General features: G+C 40.3%; 1 protein-coding gene across 10 annotated transcripts in view; it reads right to left on the bottom strand.

Annotated features, from left to right (window-relative positions):
* The window catches only part of hhip (hedgehog interacting protein), a 35,979-nt gene extending 15,053 nt beyond the window's left edge, over positions 1 to 20,926 (bottom strand). The window contains exons 1-8 of one of the 10 annotated variants that reach the window (XM_085162961.1): positions 19,477 to 20,064; positions 18,496 to 18,547; positions 16,331 to 16,523; positions 11,676 to 11,820; positions 8,859 to 9,060; positions 1,718 to 1,869; positions 319 to 492; positions 57 to 200 (exon numbers count right to left, since the gene is read on the bottom strand). In XM_085162961.1, coding sequence (XP_085019087.1) covers positions 57 to 200; positions 319 to 492; positions 1,718 to 1,869; positions 8,859 to 9,060; positions 11,676 to 11,820; positions 16,331 to 16,424 — 911 coding nt within the window. In that variant the 5' untranslated portion in view covers positions 16,425 to 16,523; positions 18,496 to 18,547; positions 19,477 to 20,064. The other 9 variants (XM_085162962.1, XM_085162965.1, XM_085162964.1 and 6 more) reach the window with 9 other exon arrangements.
* Between the last annotated feature and the right edge of the window lie 1,633 nt (positions 20,927 to 22,559).

The raw sequence follows: 22,559 nt of genomic DNA, 5'->3' as shown, positions 1-22,559 counted from the left end.
GAAAATTGAAAATCAGTCATAGCAAGAATCTTTAAAGAGTGCAGTGTTTCACTTACCTGCCTGGATCATGTAATCCATGTGCAAAGATTTCAGGTGGCTGGTTGGTGCTGTTGAAGTAAGGATTGCTCCGTGGTATGGAATATGGAGAAGCACAACTATCTGTGTCTATGTCGACCCTTAGCACAGACCCCGTGAAATCACTGCAAGCAAAAACAAGAACACGCATTCAAAATTGTACACGGTAGGTCACGATTGAAACATGGAGCACAAAGCAGTACATAAACATCAATAAAATGACCCTTGGACTTTTGATCTTACCTTAGTCCATCCATTTCTTCCATATCATCCAAAGTGATCATGCCATCTCCCAGGATGATGTGCAACAGACCATCAGGACTAAAGAGAAGTTGGCCCCCAAGGTGCTTCCTATGCAGCTCCGCCACTTCCATTAGTACTCGGACTGTCCTTGTGTCTACCTGGTTTGGGTTCTTCCTGAGAAAATCATAAAAAATTGCAAATGCAAAAAATATGTTTGCTAAACTGCATTTATAAGGAGTACCCACAACATTTCTATACCTCGATGCTTTTACGCTGTCTTATATATAAAAAGAAAAGCTCATGCACTATCACCATGGATTGTCTGTTTGCTTCAAATAATGACTCTGTTAATGGGTACAATGACACCAAGGCATGGATAAGATATGCTGACATGACACGCTGAACAAAATCCAACATTAAATTACTTTAAATACTTTGTTTTCTGCAGACATTTAGTCTTAATCTAATGTATCGCCAAAGACAGTGGGTGGAGATGTAAAGACAGGGTGCAAAATGTTGCACAATTTCAAGTGAAGTGCAAAATGAGAATTTAGTTTCACAGTATCAGCAACTAATATGGCAAGTTGTGTTGTTTTGGGTAGTCGTGCAATTTTTAAAAAGAACCTTCCTAAAGTAAAAAAAAAAGTATTTTAAGCTACCATTAAGTACTTTAACTACCATTTCTCTATTGGACCCTCAAATTAAGGACTATGTGCTGCAGTTACCAAGACTGCATGCCAAGATTATAATTAAGATTAGATCATTAAGTCAAACATACAACTGTGATTATGAAAATTAAAATGTAACACTTAAACATGTTCGTGAGAAAAGATTGTTTTCTTAATCACAGGTCATTGTGAAGGGAGTGTAAGGTACAGACACAGGAAAAGGCAAAACACCGTTATGATAATGAGAGTGTTGCACATCTTTAACAAAACACTTTTCTTGGCGATTTGACCTACTTTCTAAATCCTCAAAAGACAAAAATTATCTGTTTTGATTTCTTTGCATGTCTAGAAGAATCCTTAGTGTGCCTTTGAAGGTTTTGTTACCATGGTTTCTTGCAGAAATTGAGGTTAGCAGGTTGGATTTATTAGTGGTATAATCAAAAAATTCACAATTCAGTAATCAGAAACTTCCATATGAGAAAGGTTTGTCCTTTTTATAGTGTTTAGAATTTAAATAAAATTAAAAACAATGGGAAATGGGAATGTTCACCACACTTCATAGGTACAGTACTACAAATCACAGTTGTCTAAAATGAAAACTGTTTTGCATTCATGTGCTAAAGATGTCTTAAAATAAGTTTGCATATCCAGTCTCTATTAACCTCGACCTTTTATGTACCCTTTATGGTGTCATTTCAGGCAGTGGTTTGGTACACCACTTCTCCCATTACCTCGAAACGGTGTATTCAACCACACGGAGAATGTGGTCGTGTGGTCCGATGGCCCAGCGCTCTTGGTTGGTGGTGTAGGAGACGTAGAGCTTGCCATTCTTCTTATAATTGGGGTGGAATGCCAAGCTTAGCAGGCCCCTTTCATCTCCGCCCTGCAGTCAGATGATAAACACAAAAGATCCAGGAGTTAATTATGTCCCTGCTTGGCTTGTGCTTGGCTGTGTGGGGTTGGAATCACCCCCCTTGGTCATCTTCATCATCCCCAACACACAGTCTCTATACATCCATAACCCCCTGCCTGTTTTAGTTCTCTCACTGTCCCCCCCCCCCCCCCCCCCCCCCATTTTTTTTTTTAAAATTTGACGTTCATCTTCCCTTTTACTTCTTTGCTTTTCTCTCACTCTTGCTTCTATTTCACTACACACCTTTAAAACATATACTTTTACCAACCATTAGGAAGCATTTGACTCAGGGTTTAGCAGCATCTCCTCTGCAAATCATAGACTTTGCCAGGTCTTCTGCAGCCTGTTTATGTGCGCCTGTCCCCAGGGTCGGGGGCCCCAGTGACGCCCAGACCCTCCCGGTGGCCTCTATTGTGCGGTGATTTGTGTGTGTAATCTTTGGGGGATATCTGTGAATGCTATGCTGAGTGGCTGAAAGAATTTATTAGCTCACTCACAGTTCATAGAGAGCACAAAAGTGCAGAGTGCTTCAGTCCCTGCTTTTCGCTCCCCATCCCCTCACTCTTCACTGATTTACACAAAATCCATGCAAAATACGAGGCTTGGAGGGGGGGGGCTAGAGTAGAGTAAAAAAGGAAAAAAGACAACCTAAACAAGGAAAGAGCTGCCAACTCCCACTGTCTTGGCAACATGTTTAGAAAACATCTAAATTGCTTGTGTAATATGTAAACCTTTGTCTAACCCTGGAGGCAGCTACATCAGTTGTCACTACCTTGGTGGTCCTCCCGTCATAGTTAGCTGTAATAATCAGCTATAGCATTTCATTCCCCAGGCAAGGAAAGTCAGGTTGTCTTTTTTTAAATGTTTTACTCTCTCCCTGTATTTCTTCTTGACTACAGAATGAGCAGAATTCTCAGGTGTTAAGAACATTTTTTAAAGTGATCTTTAAGCAAGTATATAACAGTGTTTCATTTACTATCAATAATAGCTTTAAAAAGGTCTGCAGTTACTACAAAAGCACTGACATTGCACTCATATTCCTCAGGTATTCATTCTCAAAACAGTAACAATGAGAAAGAAAATCAGAAAAAATATATACATATAAATATTTGTTTGCACTATAGTGGCACTTTTCTGGATAGGTGTAGTTTATTTAACAGGACAAGAAAAACATAAACTGGTATACTGGATCTACTAGTTCGGTTCACACTGCACTGGACCCAGTGCAGTCCAAACACAGGCTCCATACACATGTAAAAAGATGACTCTTTGCCAAGGTATGTACTCAAAGTACCAATGAGGAAAAACAGAGACCCACAGGATAAGCCACAGGAGGTCTATCAATCTGAATATAAAGTGAAATACTGTAAAGGTTGACAAATAAGTCTCCACCCCAAAAGGCAGGGTTCCTCTGCAAAAATTTATGAGTACTACTAAATGTCAGACCATTGAAGTCAAATAAAAACAAGAGTTATAAGGAAGTGGATGCAGCACTCTTTACTTGGAGACACAGTGAGTACCCTGTGGCAAAAAGTTTCTTGATGGGAAGAGAAATTCTCCACCTCCCCTTTGGAAATTTTGGATCCATATGTTAGATTTAGAGATGCAGTGACCCACATCCCCAAAATAAACTCACCATAGGGAGTGGGTCAAAAGCTGTAATTCCAAAGAGGCCTAGATCCGGAGCCAAAGGGGGACCACCAAGGTACACAGTGGTAAATGGGCTGAAATATTAGCTCCCTTGCTAATGACTAGCTCCTTCAGCAGCAGGCAGACAGCAGAGCTAGCACCAGAGCCATAAGAAACAAACACTGCATCAGCGAGCCTTTCACTGTAAGCCGGTCCATGGAGATAGCTTGATTAAAAGAAGACAAAGTGCCAAACTGGGACTCGTGAGCAGTGATCATGTTAAAACTGCTGCCAAACCTGCAGTAGGTAAGATATTTTTGGCACGGCTCAAAAACCTACACACTATATAAACAACCTCATTTAAAGAATGTACAAACTGCATTTTTGTGCATATTGTTAGGTGTAAAGCCAATTCTGAAGCTTTTAAGGTTCTCTAATGCACGTACATATAAAGATGTTCAAGTACATTGACTAGAGTGATACCACGTGTGTAGCTGAATGCAGGAGGAGCTACATGTTTCTGCCATGTTTTTCCATCTATATAAGGGATGATTCTCATAGTTATAGATGCTGCACCTGTACTTCAAAGCTCCCTGATTGTTGTAGTGACTCTGTCTAATTGTACAAATCACCATGCACATTGTGTCAACTTAAAACACATTTTTTCCATGAATCTCTTTGTCTTTTTTATGACTACCATCATTCTTCCAAAGCAAAGTAGGGGGCTTCTGATCTCTCACCAGGTATTATCTCTTTATTTTTCACAAATACCTATCCCTGCATTTCACTTTTCCCTCAAACACTGTTCTCTGGAGCTCTGGGTTTGGCTCTATGGAATGTGTGGCATCATTCCAAATAAACCTGGGAATGTGAGGTGCAGGGATAACAACCAGCTGATATCTCGCAGTGATTATTTTTCACAGAATTATGAAGAAAATGTCACAAGAAATGCAGCAATTTCCAATTCTGCAGGGATAGCTGTCACTGAGCATCAGTTACACATGTGTTGGTTCATGCATTATAACCCTGAACCTTTTGATCCTCACTCCACAAAAAGACATTCCATTAGAGTTGATTGGAACAAAAACACCCTCTACACCCTTCACTCAAAGACAACTTGCAGCATGTATGCTCGTACCTCCCTCACAAACAACATACACAGTTTTTTTGCTGTCTGTTTTTTCTTGTGCAATAAGAATCACACAGTCAAGTTTCCACTGCAATGCCTTCAGCTGGTGATACTTAAATTCTTGGACCATCGAGAAGCCATGCACAAATTCCACTCCAACTAACCAAGAACGAGATATAATCCATCATCAACCACAAAGATGATGATTTTTTTTAAAGCCAACAATATTTATATGAGCACTGCAGCATTTATGTGCAAAGCTGTTTTTATAGTACTGTGGTGTCCACTTGCATAGCTGTTCAGCTACAGGGAAGGAAGGATTATAGGATCTTGATCAGCTCAGTGGCTACAGAGATACACCTTTGTGCACACTATCACTTGTTTGTAATATGCTGATTGGTTAAAAAGTTTACTTAAACAGGAAAAGAAATAAGCACAAATAGGAAGAAGTGGGAAACAAACCCCAACAAAGATCAAGGACGCATGAATGAGAAACACAGGCAATGGCTGCAGTGGACAGTTTTAATTTTCCTTAACACTCGGTTTCACTCCACTACAAACACGTCCTTTATATAGCTCAACTTCTGCCCTCTTCACCATGGGCAAAGCTTAAGGTAGAACTACAACATGAACAAGAGCAGCCAACACTACATACTGCTTTATTTTACTCCATCATCTCTGATCTTCTGATGCCAAGGACAGCACAAATGCTCTAAATCATTTGGCTGAATAGGGAAATATTTTGTGAGAGGCCCACTCACCCACATGCATAGTGATTCATAGGACTACTGTTAGCTCTGGGATGCTGGTCACCCATATCTGTCCACTGTTATTATCATGCATTGTACTCTCAAGTAGCATTTCTAAAGTTTTTTGCACACTGTTTCTGATTGCATCTTCATAGGTTGCTTTGAGAGCAATTCCAAACAAAGGAATTGCCACAGGTTTAATAGTGTTCAAATGTATGTTTGTAAAAGCACTATAAAATTTTATGTAATCTTTGTATGCTGCAAGCATTGCTTTCCATAAATCATGAAAAGTACGCAACTGGAAATACACCTGTGGTTCACTGTTACTGGCAAATAAACGGGCTAACACATAACCATGTTTGCAAAAATAAGCTATATAACCTAAAATAAACTATTAAGTTTGTCGTCTTGATGCATTCTCAATCGAGTAACGAAATGTTTCTCCCACAAAACGTCCAGATGAACACAATCAACTTTTGGAGATATTACGTTTGCCCCAATAGATACTAATGCTGGGGAATGAAGTTCAAAAGATCAACGATAGCTTGCCAACTCACCAATCAAGGCCATTTTTAGCTCATTTTCAACTGATGCATTAAATAAATAAATTATTATTATGATGTGATTCATAATAAATTAAATCTGCCTTGCCATAGTTTCATGTCACATCTGGAGGATATTTATAGCAGCTGTTTTGATTTTTAAACTGTAGTGTAATGTGACTATACTTGTCTTCTACGTAACTTTTTGGTCCACCAAAGTGGGGAGAAAACGGTGATGAGTGAAGGGGAACTAGGTGAGGCATTTTAAACAGAGTGGATGAGTTAGTAGAGCTACAGGTGTAAAAAATTGGAACTGACAGTTGAGAAATAAATTCTCAGTGTGTGTGTTTCTCTCTCACCAGTGTGTAATGAGTTTTCTGAATTTAGGCCACACATTGTATTTTAGGGAGTACAGCCCTAATTGGTGCATGTTAACCTCCTCTGACATCCTTTCCTGGCAGCAATGCTTTGCAATCCAACAGGAGAAAGACAGTATGATTGAACTATGGAGCAAATCGCCCAGCCCTATAGGCTATGTAAAACATAGAGAGGATAAAAAGAAATCTTTGTATAATTAATTTAAAACCTATATTCAATTAAAAACTATACAAATGTAACATATTAAAACAATCAAAAATATGCTCATTTGATGCCAGTAACAGATTAAAACAAACAAAAAACCCCCCCAACAAAACAAACTTGGAGCAGCATCCTTTTGTCCCAATTTTTTGCTTAATATAGTGTCCAGTGTTTCTAACGGTTTACAGGTACTGTGGGTATGTGAGTTTTCCACCTGGGCTCTGTTATAGTGAATTATTGTTTTAAAATCTGGATGAGGAAGGCTATCATGTAAAAAGGCAAGAGATGAAAAACCCAGTATATATTATCTTCACTGATGTGCACCTATGCCACAAACAGTAATATAACCACACACGATCACAGATAATCGCTTTGGAACTGTGCGCTGATAACAAACCCAATGGTCCCTATTCTTTTTAACCTGAAGGATGTGGAATAGATTTAAGAAACAACCCCCAAACCCCAGCAAAAAAAGAAAAACACAAGATCAACAGTTACTCAGATTTGACATGCTATATTGTTTCTTTGCAAACAACAAGCCTAAAATAGGGCTTAAATTGTTTTAACAATTATAGATTTCTGCAGACAGGATCCTGCTGAGTTACATAATCAACTGAAAGTTTGTAACATGAGTATATAAATGGACTGTATGACTTTAAAAGCAAACTGAATTTCTGAGAACACCCACAGCCATGTAGAAGCCCACACCAGAGTGTAGTATTGTTTTTGTGCAGTTCAGCTAAATTGGCACTGAGGGATCCATGGAAGGAGGGGAACAGAAGAGTAAGAGGAAACATAGAACATTACAATCAAAGCATGTGCATGAGGTTGATGATTAACCCGTTATTTGCCTTGTCTCTTGAGAGCATGGGTTCCTCTTTATGTATAAAGGCAGCTCCATCCTGTTGATGCTGCCAGTAAACACCTTAGCCCTCCCTTGGAGTGGATTGCACCGTTATGGCAGCCAACAGTTCAGAATAGGACTCCTGGGGCTTGCAGGGGGATTGAGCCACATCTAATTGTCATAATAGTGACTTTATCCACAACTAGTTTGGACTAAATTAAGATAAGAGAGCTGAGAAGAGTGGGGTGAGCATCCCAAAGGGTGCAGCTTAATATTCAAATGCTCTGCTCCGTTTGACTCCTTGTAAGCAGAGGACCTTGTCAGTGGAGGAGCAAGAGGCATGCGTGATGGATAAACTTCCTGTCTGGGAGTGTGCCCCCCACAGACATCTAAGCTACCACATCTCCTCATGCAATCTAAACAATTCCTGAACAATTACCAAATTCAAAATCTGTGATTACCCAAGGTCTACGGATATAAAAATAAATCTCCAGAAGATTAAGTGTCTTTGGAAATGATATATCCATAGAGAATTTAAAAAAAAAAAGACATTTTAAAAACTAGCAGCGTAGCATGGCACACATACTTTTGAGAATACATCAACTCAAGGACACAGCAGGCCTAACTATTTCCAAAAGAGTGTATCATGTTCAAAAGACATAAACAATAAAATTCCTGTGCACCTTTTTTTATTGCTTTGGCTATGTTTACTTTTCCCACATAGGGCAGATAGCCAAACAAAAGTAGAACATATGTTTACCCTGCCATCCTCCCTCTTCTGGCAAGAGAGATGGTCAGACAGACAAGTTAAATGTTACAGAGGTGCGGATAGATCCGCCGCTTCAGGTCTACAGGTTTTATTTGTATTAATAACACCCCCATGACTACACTAAGAGTGCAGGACGAGGAAAAAAGATTTCACAGACCTCTAATATGAAGTTATTTGTTTAACTGAACTACAAGCATAAACAAGATTACAATTTAAACTTAACTGTCATTCCCATTATCATGTGTGGTAGTCATATAAATAAGTCCCTATAATATTGGAACCCTTAAAGGAACAATATGGGAGAGATTAAGAAAGCCATTAACCATTCTTATGAGAGGTAGCAGAAAATTATCAGTTTGCTTAATGTTTGCACTGTGTACATTTAATTAGCAGGTAATAGCGCAATGCACAATCACAATTAAGGAATGACTGCTTATTTGGTCTAATCATATAATATAATACTAATAGTATGCAAGCAAGACTTCCAAGGGATTTACCTTGCCTGGAGACATTCCATTACACAGGTGAAAACATTTGTGTTGGGAAGACATGTGTTTTATTACTTCCTTATTCTAGAAATGTAGCAGAAACTATTTTATGTACTCTCAGCCATGTTTCTTTCTTTCTTTTCCCCTTGTTCTTTACCACTATGATTATCTAATTCAACATATTACCTCTACAATTCACAGGTAACAGTATGAGGCAAAGTTGGTCCTACCTTCAAGCCGCTCTGCACTATCTTGTGGATGTCCAAGAAAGGCTCCTTAATTAGCTCGAGGTTATGGTTGAGTATCCTGACAATTCCCTCCCTCTCAAGGACAAAGAGCCGCTGGGAACCATCTCCACAGTGCACCACAGCCACCGGCTGCCTTAGACCACTCAACACCTCCTGGGCACAGTAGCAGTTGTGTTTGTGTTTCCTGGGTAACAAGGAAGATACAAAATGTCAAGGGCCCTGTTCATATTTGCCATCAACATGCGTCTTGGGTGATCCGATCATAAACGGACCGTGCTAAGTGCGTCAGTTCACACTTGGCATTAGAATACGTATCGAGTGACCACTTTTGACCGGATCTCACTCTCCCACTTTACAGGCAAACAAACAAGTACTCTACATTATTTCCGCTTGCTAAGACCAAATGTTAGAATCCTGCATGGGCTCAAGTTTGCAAACTCAATTCTGCTTGCAACCAGAGAGCAAACGGACTACTAAATTACTGGAACTTACTTGTTACCAACAATTATCTCTGATTCCAATCCAGAACCACCACCCTGACTGACCAGTTTTGAGCACATGAGCTGAACCATAGCTAAGCAAGGTCAAACACTATAAAGTGTTTTATTTTTCCTTGCACAACAGTATTATTCAAAACAAATGGTTAATGATAGCTGCAGGTAAACAACTCAATTCACTCTGCCAAAGTGCTGTTTTTCACTAGGGAGAGGCAAATCACTAGAGTACTACTAAAAGAACTGATGCCATTTGCTGTGCAGACCACCAGAAATAATGGACTGACTGACTCAATGTGACTGCTTCATGGGTGCATTCAATACTCTACTGTACTATACTATCTCTATACTTAGATTTATTCAGCAGTGAACAAATAATCTAAGACACATTTTAATGCCAGATATGAACAGGAACAGAGAATGACTATGTCAGTGAATCCAGCAATAAGACAGAACAGGAAGACTTTCAGGAAGCAGTACAGATGAAAGAGAAGAACAAAATAACCCCCAAAACATACCAGGGTCTTTATAAGATATTTGGCAACCACCTGCCATTGACTCTTGTCATTTTATCAGAACATCATCTAAAAGAAATGCAAATAGCACCAAGAGCTATGGTTCACTGATCCACATCATTTTCATAATCATGACCTATTATGCTCTATAAATGTCTGATCACAGGCCAAAGGGGATCACACTGAACAGATCTGCAGTCACCCTTGCCTCTACTGGGACAAACAGACCTGAAAGCAGTGAAACCTCCATAGCTTTACGCCGTAGGCTTCAAATGTTGAGGTTTTTCCATACATAAACTAAAAGAATAATACAATATATCCAGCAACAGTATACATTACCTGGACAATGATTAAAAACCATTATTGCTGTAGGTATTTAAAAGGTGTCCTAGCTGATAACTACTAAATCCATTTACATGCAAAGCAAAACTAAATCAGCTGCACTGTCATATTTTATTGACTGTCATGATCCTGGGTCTTGGAGCTCTGAGGGTTTTTTTTTAAGCTTTGTACTCTTTGTTCTTAGACATTTTATTTGGTTTCTTTGCGAGTTTATGTTCTTAGTTGTCTCCTGGTTTAACTTTATTTCATTTTATAACCCGTTTACTCTCCTAGTGTGTTTCCCTGTATTTGTTGTGTCTCAGTTTGTGGACTTCATTATTTGATTATTGAACATCACGTCCACCTAATAAAGATAGATTTTCTGTTTAACCTGCCTGCCTCCAGGCATCTGCACTTCAGCACTCTATCTGCAATTCATGACACTCAGAACAATAAAATATTATAAGAAAACGGCCATTGCCCATCTTTATTCAAAACATTGATTTTTCTGGGCAATAATTGTGTGTGTCAGATCTGGCTCTTTGAAAGAAGAAAACCCAGTAAGTTCAACCTCATCCACCTACATTTACCCTCAAATGTGCCAGTGTGAGACGAAGGCAAGAACCCCTGCAGATTTCCAGGCTGTGGACATGACTACTAAGGTTAATCTACATAAGAGAGGTCAATATAAAGTGCTATGGCAAAAATCAGTCTATAATCATCCACACCACCCAGTGACAACATATGTGACAATTTTTTTTTTACCATAAAAGTGCACAATTGCCACACTGCATTGTGCAAGGAACACAGGGCATTAAAGCTCTGTGCCTTAAATCACCAAAATGAAGCTCATATTCTCAGTCAATAGCTCAGCTGACTTAATTCTGGCTCTTTCTCCCACCCTTTTAAAGTAATGGAGCCTGTTCACTGTCATTTATGTGCTTACACTTCTCAGAGGATATGAGACAGAAGAGACAATTTAAGCCCTTCACTCAGTAACTGTCGGAAGTTATTTGACGGAAAGTTGGTTGCTGCTGTTCAGGTGCCTAGTCTCTGGCCTTTCTGCCCTAGGGAAAACTGAGATGAAAGGCATCCCCCCATGGACAAAAGGGCAAAGCTCTCTGTGATGTACAGACCTTTGCAGTGAGGGAGGAAAACAGAATGACGCAGGATAAGCATTTTCATTATGTTAGCAAAGCTGAGCAAAAGCAGTCTGGACAAACTTTAGGATTACAGGAGAAATTGCATGGCATGTCAGTTTGAAAGTATGGACCATGTCAAAATGGACCAGTGAACCCAAAACATGTTCCAAAGCTATGCCTGCTTCTCATAGGTGTAGAAAAAAACCCAAGAAGCTAATTTTGTTAGAACACATGGCACTGTCAAAACTTATTTTAAAAATTACTTTAGATCTTCCATAGTATCACACAATCAATGCAGTAAAACACTGTAAAAGTCAGACTACATACCTGCTGATTTCTTCTATTTTCTCATCTCCCAAGTAGTTAGAATCCTGACGATGTGATTGCTTTCGTTGAAAATCTGGAAAACACAAACTGGCATCTCTCCTCCCATAGTATTGGCAGAACTCATCCACATCGGCTTGGAACAGTTCTAGAAAACACAACAGATACCGAGATATGGAGTCATGCACTCACTAGATACTGCATGGCTTCTTATACTTGGCTCCTCTGGCCTGCTTGCTTTGGTTTGCCTATAATGTATTGTGGCTATTGTGCAAGAGAAGATGAGATTGTAAGTGCAGGCAGAAGAAGAGAGATGTGATGAGAAATGATGTGATGTGCTAGTATGTCGGGGAGAGTTGGAGTTCTACTTGACGAGCCAAAACAAATCCTGGCTAGACTGAGCTGAAAAGAACAAGTGAAAGCAAACTGGGCCAAACCAAATGGATCACACATTAGAAAGGGCTCTACAGTGAACTATACCTCTTCCAGAGAGAAGAATGACTGCATTCTAAATTTTAGTTTACCTTGTGATTATTTTTATTCATGAAATAATGCTCATGCCTTAGTCCTAGTAGAAGAGACTGTCTTTCTATTCAGTTGGTTCAACACCATGCAATAATGAGGTTGCATTTGCTACAGCTGGATGATCCTTTAATTATAACTGCTTTAGATAGTTAAACCCAGTGTGCGCTGTCGATGTACACTAAATGAAAGCTTACTGGAAATGAACAGCAACACATTGCAAGTGGCAGCAAAATTCATCAAGCTTGCTGAGGAAGTACACATCTCAGCCGTTGTACATGAAAAAAATCTGAAATAAACCTAGTACAAGAACTGGCATGATGAGGACTATAATTTTGTCTGTTTGGCACTAAAAATATAATTCTTCAACTGATTCATAGATCATTTGATGGTTGACTAGGTTGTGACATACACAGAAGTGGTCTTAAGAAAGCTATTTCTAGGGAAAAAAGAAAAAGAAAAAAACCCCACTGCATCCCAACGAAGACTCCACAAAGCTCCACAAGGAGTTCAATTATTTTGAAAAATGTGAGACACAAAGAAAGCCAAATATATGATTACTAGAATTATTAACTAGGTAAACCCTTGCCAAAAGCATCTGACTCAATACCAGAAACAATATGTCTCCATCGCAGTGAATTATGGGAACCAAATTAATTTCATGAATCACACATATACCCCCTTGAATATATTCTGCAACACTATAGATGCAGAAAAAAATAATTTGAAAACAAATGTCAAAAAAGTTACCAAATTACAAAACTCTTCTAAAACTACATTTTTACAACTTTTCCCATCATTATTTCTCAAAATCAACACATTAAACGGTTAACTAATCTGGTGATGCTGGATGGCAGTTTCCAATTTTCAAACTGTGTTCATTCACTTAGCTGGAGTTAAAAATGTTATTCCTTCATTTTTCTTGCCAGTCACAGGTATCGTAAAATGTTATTTGATCAAATAAAAAAAAAATAAAAAAAAAACCCCAACCAAATTACTTGTTTTACTCTTCAAAAAGGTCTGGCTGTTTTGCATTACAGAGCTGCACATGGGCATAGCCTGTGAAATGAAAAAGTCCACCTGTTTAATATGGCATGTGACTGAATAAACAAAATTGTTTTCAGGGTGAGAGCTTTTCATCACTTGAATTGCCAAACAAAGACATGATGTTCCGAAATGCTGACTGATTGTATTTCCATAAATTCTGCCCATGAGTTCAAGGTAAAACTGACATCACATCATTCCTTATTTCCCTTTGGCCTGCTAGTTTACCTAAAATGACTTAGTGCCAGAGGAGAGGGTAATCTGCATAAACACAGCAGTCACACAGAGCTGCCCCTCGAGCCAGTGCAGTCACAACATTATTCCCGGCAATAAGCAGAGTGCACAGTGGGTCTTCGGGGGCCTTAGCGACCTAAAAACAATCTTACCAATATTGTTTCCTTTAGTCAATCCCTCAGAGGACAGAGGAAAGCAAATACACCAGTGGTAAAAACACAAACAGGACTCTCCCTGTCCCTCCTTTCATCTACTCCCTTTGCCCCACACCGCAAGGGTTGACCGCACCAAATACTGGAGGTGATAGGATATCCCCTCAAACATCTAAACATAACATGAAGATCAAACACACGTAGAAACACACACACAGCTCTGACTATACCACCCACACTCTAGTGTCTGCAGTTATCTTAACCATGCTGGTTGGGGACATCGAATGGAGGGTGCAGGGATGAGTGGAGGAGGACATAAGAGAAGTATGGAGAAGGTGGGAGGCTCCCAGGCAGAAGTGAGAGTCAAGGCAGTAAATAGCTTTATGGAGAAAAGGGGTACATGGGCTAATCAAGGGCTGGTAGGAAGTTTCATGGGTGCAGAACGACAGTTATGGGTGCAGTAAAGGCTACTGTTTCAATTTAATACCTGTGACTGGTAATTTTGTATTAGCAAAACAGGTGACACTGATAGGCAAGGTTTGTGGTTATGTTCACTTTTGCTGCCTCCCATTACAATATTCAGGTACAATACAAAAAAAAGGAATTGCACATTCAAAAATTCCAACTTAATTGTTACCATTTATGCCTAAGAAAAGCATTGCTCATATTGTAAATCATTCAATCAAATTAATCTGTCTGTAGCTTGGAGATGATTTTCAGGAATTGCCAATACCTCCTTGTATGCTTGACAATGTCTTCTACCTTCATTGCAGGGTGTGCACTAACAAAAGATACTGTAAAAGAGTTAACATTAAAAAAAGGCAGGAAACAAACCAAAGGAGAAAAGAAGTGAGAGAACAAGTGAGCGAAGGCAAAGACACACAGAGTGAGAGACAGAACTCTGTCCATATTCCTGGCTCCCCACTGCTAAAGTTATACTTCCATCTGGTTATCTTCCAAGGCAACCTGGGTGGCCCACCCAAAGTACTTGACATCTTGATGCACTTCAGCAGTTTTACATACACACAACCTTTGTAGAAAAATAAATGTGTCATTCGTCACCACATATGCTGATCTGTGGGGGCTGATGGGGGGTGTACAGGGAGGAGCCTACAGTGGGGGGACGGGGTGGGAGTCGTGTCTGGATTCTTCTCTTGAGGTTTTCTGGTTTGACTCTCTGAGCCCATATGTCTATCAGTTCATAAGGAAACAATGTACTCTGACAATGCCAGACTTCTTCTTTGCCTTTGCTCTGTAGAGTCCGTCTCGCCAACATCAGTTGTAGTTGAAGTGTTGTACATGATACTACGGTAGGCCATTAAATGCAGATGAGCAAGGACTCCGATGGAATGTATGTGTTTGATATTTGACTTGAGCTGCAGCGTATCATGTGGGTGGATTGCAGACAAGTGTGTTTGAAACTGTTCTCTGTTTGCAAATCTTAGCAGATCTAATCAGTTTGTGGCGACCGAGACTGGAAGAAGACTTGGCTGCAGGAGAAGAGACAGTCAAGAAGTGTTTGATCTTGTGTGGTGTGCACTCTGAAGGTACCTGTGATCTTCTGATAAGCAAATGCTTTAGTGATAGAGGCGTCCCATTTAACAGTACATTACACATATAGGAAACTGTTGCATCAATGGCTTTTTGGTTTTTTTTGTGTTTCTGCCATCTAATAGTCTGGAACGACAGAGGCCAGTACAGCAACACTTCAGCTATGTTTACAAATCATGTTAACCTACTACCCAAATGAAAACAGTTTAATGGCAGAGCATGAGAGAGTTTTTTTAGGTGACAGTTTATGTCTGAGGAAGGCAAAGCACCCAGCAGTCATGTCTAGACCACAGCTAGGGTGCATATGCATCCCAAACACAGAATCAACTCCAGCAGTTCAGTCTAGCAAGTTGTATCCAGGAACAGGTTATAAAATAGTTCACTTTGCTCCAGTCAGTCAAGTTTTCTGGAACACAGGTCAGGCCGGCTGGATTTTGTCAGTGCATTCATGAAATTTGTTTTCACACCCACCTTTGCATATCTAATATTTTCCATTCACATGTCACGAACTGTCTCAAGTCTGCATATTGTTACTACCTTCAAGGGCTTCATAAAGTTAATTTACTGCAAATTTCTGCTGATTAAAATAACCCTGCATGATCCCAACAGACCTAACAGAGACGTGAGAACAACAATATCGGCACCTGATGACATAAACACTCTCCAAATTTGATTACTCAAATGTGCTAGGCCAGCCTGCACACTAATCAGGTGCTGGGTCCGTACAGCCAGAGTGTGGCAAGTGATTTTACTGATGCATTAAGAAACGAGGTAGAAAGCAAGCAAAATGGGTGAGACAAGCAACAGCAAATCGGGGTGAGGTCAGATGAGGTAAGAGCTGAATAAATAAATATCCACAGACCAGACTATTGACGCACCACGTCTTGCATAAGTCCAAAAATCTTCCAGCTGCACATGCATGTGCAAGCTGAGTCTCAATGAGAAGTGTGGCTGGGTTTGATTTTTTATTTTTTTTTAATCAAAATCAACATGTTCACATCATTTTGAATTTATGAGAATTACAAATGACCAAATATAGCACATGCTTACTTTTACTTAATCTTTTCCACTGTGTATGTTTACTTGGATACCACCAGGTAACCACACGGGCAACATTAAAGTTATAATAATGGCTATTATTATCTGTGTAATTACCTGGTATGTGCCCCCTGCAGGTGTAGTAGAACTCGCGGCAGAAGTTCTGGCAGAGACGTGGCAGGTCTGGCTCCCTGTGTGGCATCTTATCCATGTCCAAGGAGTGGAACAACACCTGGGCATTGGGGGAGCAGCGAGCACACTTGATCTCCTCCAGGAGACGTCCACATTCTGTATTGTTGGTGGAGAAAATCTGGAGACCACACGCAACAAGGGCATACGCCTGATTAGAACGGCTTGCTGTTTGCTTTTACCTCTCACTTCACACTCACTACGCAAGCCAACATATAGTTTAGGATTAGCTGGACATTTGGTGATAGCAGCATGATAAATATTACACTATGAAGAAGGGAGAGTTTAGATTTTGAGATTCATTTTCAAATCTTTGTTATAAATTCCTGAATATGACGACACTGAGAATTTAGAAAAACTACGCAAGATGCTTTCAAATGATCTCACTGAGTTCAAATTACCCTTTAAACTGGACTTTTATATATTTTTGTATATTTATTTCCATGTTAGGCTTGTATATATCAGCTCAGTAAATATGTGTATATGATGTCTAACATTATGCTCCCATTTAACTACATGAAATTAGCGAATGTGATATATATAAAGGAAGTACTCACAAGATTTAAAGATAGTTATAAGATATATATGACGTATAATTTGTTCACTACATACATGAAAAGTTTAATGTTAATGCCATGGACTCTGTTAATGTTCTACAGTGGATATGTTTGGGTAGTTTTTATTTAGTTTTAGTTTTTATTTCTTTCAGTTTGAAGTCTTCAACAACTCCACAATTGCATCTGCATCACCCGACTCCACATTTTCAGCAGCAACTAGTGATGTCACTTACCTCCTTGTTCTCCCACTGGAGATTGGATGATCCCATTCATAAAAGTGAATTCTAACAAAGATCTAAAAGTTGTTTTTGTCTTTTGCTGAAATACTCAACATGCTTAAATTTTCTATACAATTGCAACATTTTTTATTCAGTCGCCTTTTGTACAGACTTGTCAAGCCTACAGTCTGACCTCCCTTTCTGTATACAGAAATAAACAAAAAGATCATCTCATTCTCTGCCTACTTACCAAGTTCACAAACATTTAAAATCAAATTACGATACCCACGCTTGACAAATTTCAAAGCATAAAATGAATGAAACCAAATAAGCACCTCAAAGCCTGACTTGGGGTGATTATGCAAAGGTATACATAGACTTCATCCAAAAGAAATTAGCAGGATTATTTACATAACAAATTAGCTATAATAAAACACAATGTAATCTGTTTTAGGTCAAGTGCTGTTTGCAGGCAGCAGGCTGGTAGTGCTTTGCTCTGTGTGAGGTCCATGTGTAAACACCAATTTAGAGATAGACAGGCACATCATTCCCTCTCTGGTATCAACAAATTAGCAGTCTGTCGAAGTCAATTAGACCAGGGGACCCAAGGCTAACATATGGACACCTTACACTTTACTCTAGTTGCAGAGCGAGTTGAAGCTGCAGAACAGATTTTCTCTTCAGAAGTTGTACAGTGCTGATTTTGCCCAACAGGTGAAATACACTTTCAGACATGCAAATAGGAAATCGCAATTCATAGAAGGCAATGTAATGGGACTAAACAAAGACAGAATCATACTGAATGGTATCTTTGTCCTGCAATTTATCTAACCCCTTTCCGAAAGGGAGCTCCGCGCTGTATGTACAGTGTGTTCCTCTGTCTCGGTATCCTCTACGCTCATGCCATGTAGTGTTGCGGGCATGCCTGCTCTCCTGCTCTAAATTGCCCATTGATTCTGCGTGCCATAGGCTGGCACAAGGTCCAGAGAGTAGCATTTGTGTGCTCTCAACCATGCCCTGTGTCCATATGTTACTGGGATGGGCTCCAATGTTGCCATCATCCAAACCAGAACAAGTGAACCTTTGTTTGTTGTCTCTCGCTCAATCTTGGTGAGTACACGCCTCAAAAAAGCAGGGAGAAAACAGCAACGAGGAGGCTCAGCTGTCACACTTTCACAGAGATCAAGAGCAGAGTCACAATCGGAAAAAAAGTGGAACTATAATGGGGTAGGAAAATTAAATCATGAGTAACTTAACTCCCCTGTCATTTCAGATTTTTACATTGCATTTTTTTTATTTATTAAAACTCCCTTCACACCTGCAAAGCTCAGCCTCGTGTGGGAGAACAGCTGCTCCTTCTATGATCGCATCTGCATGACTCAACAGCAAAAATTCACAGAAGAAACACATTAACACATAAAAAATGAAAATGTAAAATACGATTCAGCTGGAATAAAAAAAATAGAGAATAAATCTGGACAGTCCTCACACAATCAGGGAGACTGGGATAGGAGAAGGGAGACAAGCACTGAGGTAGGCAACACTAAGCTTTAACAAAACACTTGTCCTCAGGGAATAGGTGTAAGTTTGTTGCGGGGGATATAGTGAAAGACACGCACTCTCTCAAAGGCATTAACACTTGGACAGGGGCTCATGACTGGGGGGAGAATGATGTTCTCCAGCTTCTCCCATTAGTGAAACCAACAAACACAATGGTGTTGTTGTTATTCTTTTGCCATAATCAGAAAGGGCTCCGTGTGTGGGCAGTGTAGTTGGGAGGAGGAGAAGTCGAGTTCGTCCTATTCAGTTTCGACCCCCCCCCCCCCCCCTTCTTATTTGCATGACTTGAGCAAATTAAATGATGCAATATGGCTTTTTGTCGCAACACAAAGTGAGATACCACCCAGCCACTGAATGATTCGAGGGGTGGTTTACATGAGAATGGCCCGGTGAGGATCCAAAGGAATCTGCTACAAGTTTGGCCGCATACACTCGCTGTTTTTTTTTCCTCCTTCCTGCATTTCCGAAGAGTGGTTTAATTAACCCCCCCCAGCTGCATTACATTTTAACACTTACATTATTACCTCGGTTGGCGCCATAACGGTCAAGAGTGGAACGTAAGAGCGCGAGACACTTAAAAGACGTTAGACAAACAAACGTCTGAGCGTTAACTCTGAAAACCACTGAGAACCAACGGCTGCCAAACAGCCGACAAGAGGGGAAAAATCCTTATCAGCTTCCAGTTCCAGTAAAAAGGTCGACGGCTGACTTAAAAAAAAAGGTACAGCCGAACTCCTACCTTGTCGGGTAAATGGCTCAACAGTTAGTTACCTAGCGCCTCTTTCTGTCACTCTCAGCCGGCGGCTGGAGCTCACTGTGGCCAGCGTCGAAGTAACGTAAATCGGGCGAGTGATTGCCATGGTAACAACGAAGCGGATTGGACACACCGAATTAGAGTTGAACCGTATTATGCGAAGCTGGTAAACATTTTATTGCTGAAAGCAGGATTTTTGTTCACTTTTAAGGCTGCCTCCGATAGAAGCAGATTAAGTTGTTCTTCGAAGATTGTATAAATGGTACAGCGATACTGAAAAGAGGGGGAAATAAATAAATAAAATTAAGCCACGCATATGCTTACAGTTTTATGAATGGGGATTTCATCTGAAGCTATTTAAAGGTCGCCCACCACTAAGGCTACAATAGCTTTCCCACAGCAACATAAAATTAGGACTTCTTCTTGGCAGCATAGCTCAAGGCAACTTCCTCTTGCCATCCTCAAATTCAGCTGTCGGTAGTAAGAAGCAGAATGACAATGCACAAAGGCTGTAAATGCATGTCCTCAGGTGCCTTAGCAATAATAATTTTTTTTTTTAAAAAGCCAGTCCTTTCATTAGAAGAAAATGCTGCGTGTGCGGACGGACTTTAACTTACCCTGGGATCCCTGCGGTGCAGGATCTGATAGGCGGCTCTCCTGGTGGGGCAGCAGGATACGCGAGGATACAGCCTGTGGCAAACTTCTCCTCCGCTGCTGCCGTCAAGCAACAGTTTTCGCTCCCTTTTCTTCAGCCGCTTGGGCAAGCTTCCGTCGTAACATCTTCTTCTCCTGGGGCTCATTTCTCCTCTCTCGCCAAACTTTGCGTCCCCACATTCCCACACGTTGACCGCGATGGCCAGCACAAGCACAAATTGCAAATGCTTCATAGTCTCAAAAGATAATAAAATACGCTTGCAATAATATTAATTATAATAATAGAAAATAAAACAAAACGCGTCCCTTTAAAAAAGAGACAGAGAGAGAGATGTTGACCTGGAGTGCACTATATTTTTATATGTATATATTTCTCCACGCAAGAAAAAAAAAACAACAGTCAAATTTGTACACGCAGGTGTTCTAAATGTGATTCGTTAGTATGAAAACAGGTGTTTAAAATAAATTAGCCCTACTTTTCCCTTCTGGTTATACAGTATAACTCCGAAAATTGAAATAATATAATAATAACAATATGAAAGCAAAAATAATAACACAGTTTATCCTGATGAGCACAAAAAGCCAAAACCCGCAAAACAGTGGAAGTGGAAAAAAATACAAAAAATAAAGCCGTGACGTTCCTTTAAGATGTAATTCCTTTTTGAGCACAGCACGGCAGTTTGGACATGCACAGGTAAAAAAACATATAAGAAAAATAAAAGTTGCCTCTCACTAAAGTCCTCAGAGCGCTCACATGTTTTCCCGTGCTCTTTCCTCCTTCTTTTTAACCAGCGCGCGAGAAGAGGAGCGAGCACGGTGACGTATGACTTCGCGGGAGCGCGCGTGTGGCCACAGTCGCGTCCACGTCGAGGTAAACGGTTACCTGGCAGAGCGGCGGACGGAGACAGGAGGTGGGGGGGGGAGTAAAGTACCGAACGCTCATTCGACGGTAGAGGCGATTAAAACGACTGTTGCTCATTATTCACTGCCTTCCTGTACTTATCACGTCAGTGTAATGACTTATTTTGATAATAGCGAGAGAGAAATGTAATACACTATTAAACTTCTCCTGAATTCCCTCCCTAAGACGGCGGTCGTTGTTCGTAAATATGAAAAACCTTTACAGTTGTACGTCAAGTAAGTATTATTCTTCTGATGTAGTGTGGTGTACCTAAGGTACATTTACTAAAACTGTACCTGCACGGTTCTGGGGAAGGCTAACGCAGGCTTTTAAGAATGGGTAAACTAGCCAGTGACTATTTTAATACGCAGTAATTACTAGCTACGTAAAGACTTGCATATGCTCTTTTAAACTTGTTAAAAACAATCAACCTGCGCCTTTTTATACTACTTTTATGTCTGTTCCCACCCACCCACCCCCCCCTCTTATACAGATTCTCACCTTATTTTAGTTAATGAACAGTCATGTCAAAAATGACTTGCCTCGGTTCTTGAATGGCTTTGCTGTGGCAGCGACTGATATCTCTTAAGAGACTGTAGCATTAGAGAAACGTCACATTGCATATTGTGTCATGGGTTGTTTGACTTCGTTTATGGTCTAAAGGCTTTGCTCTGCAGTACTTTTCTTGTAGGCGGTGGAAAATTGGCTACAATGCGAATCAATCACTAACGATCTGATGCCCAGTGATTTGTTCCTGTACAGTCGTACTTACAGTAAGGCATCTTAATTTGGCTAAAGTCTCCTGATAATACCAAATGTGGGACAAACCCTCTTTTATTCCGCTCTTCAGGAAAGTCACATTATAGCAATCCAAAAGGGACTGTTCAACCCAAAGCAATTACCGGGGAAACATTGGGAAAACCTGAAATCAGTTACATTAGCGGCACCTGTTCTTACTTGGGGGTCTCCAGCACTCACCAAAGCTGCGGCACAGCTTATCTACAGGAATCTGGAGCGGGTGGGATCCAAGAGGGGTTGGTTTGATTGTGGGCAATTATGGAAATGACTCAGTGTGCTATGAAGCTGTGGCAGACCCTGCCAGTTCTGACCCCCTACCTTCTACATTCTTTACATTACAGAACTGGAGATTTTTCAGGACCAAAGCTGGGCTGGAGCGCTACTTGCTTAACTCTGGTTTAAGGGCAGATCAGGGCCATAAAAATAGTAGGAATCGCCCACCACCAGCACCACCACCACCAGTATCACCACTAACATTAGAGCTCCGAGCAGAAGAGAATATACGTGCATTGTCAAGCAGCGTGAAAACATGTGGGATGCAGCTGTGGAGCAGAAAAGAGTACATCTGCTCGGAGAGATAGACCCAGAGAATCACAGTTAGACAGACCACAGTTCTTAGCTGACATAGTGAGGCACAAGCTCAGAGCTGAGGCACATATACATGCATGAGAACAAAAATCAGACACTCTGACTCTCTCTTTGCTTGGCCCATTTG

The sequence above is a fragment of the Neolamprologus multifasciatus genome, chromosome 6 (genome assembly GCF_963576455.1).
Source record: "Neolamprologus multifasciatus chromosome 6, fNeoMul1.2, whole genome shotgun sequence".
NCBI lineage: Eukaryota > Metazoa > Chordata > Actinopteri > Cichliformes > Cichlidae > Neolamprologus > Neolamprologus multifasciatus.
This window is presented reverse-complemented; position numbering and strand designations above follow the sequence as displayed.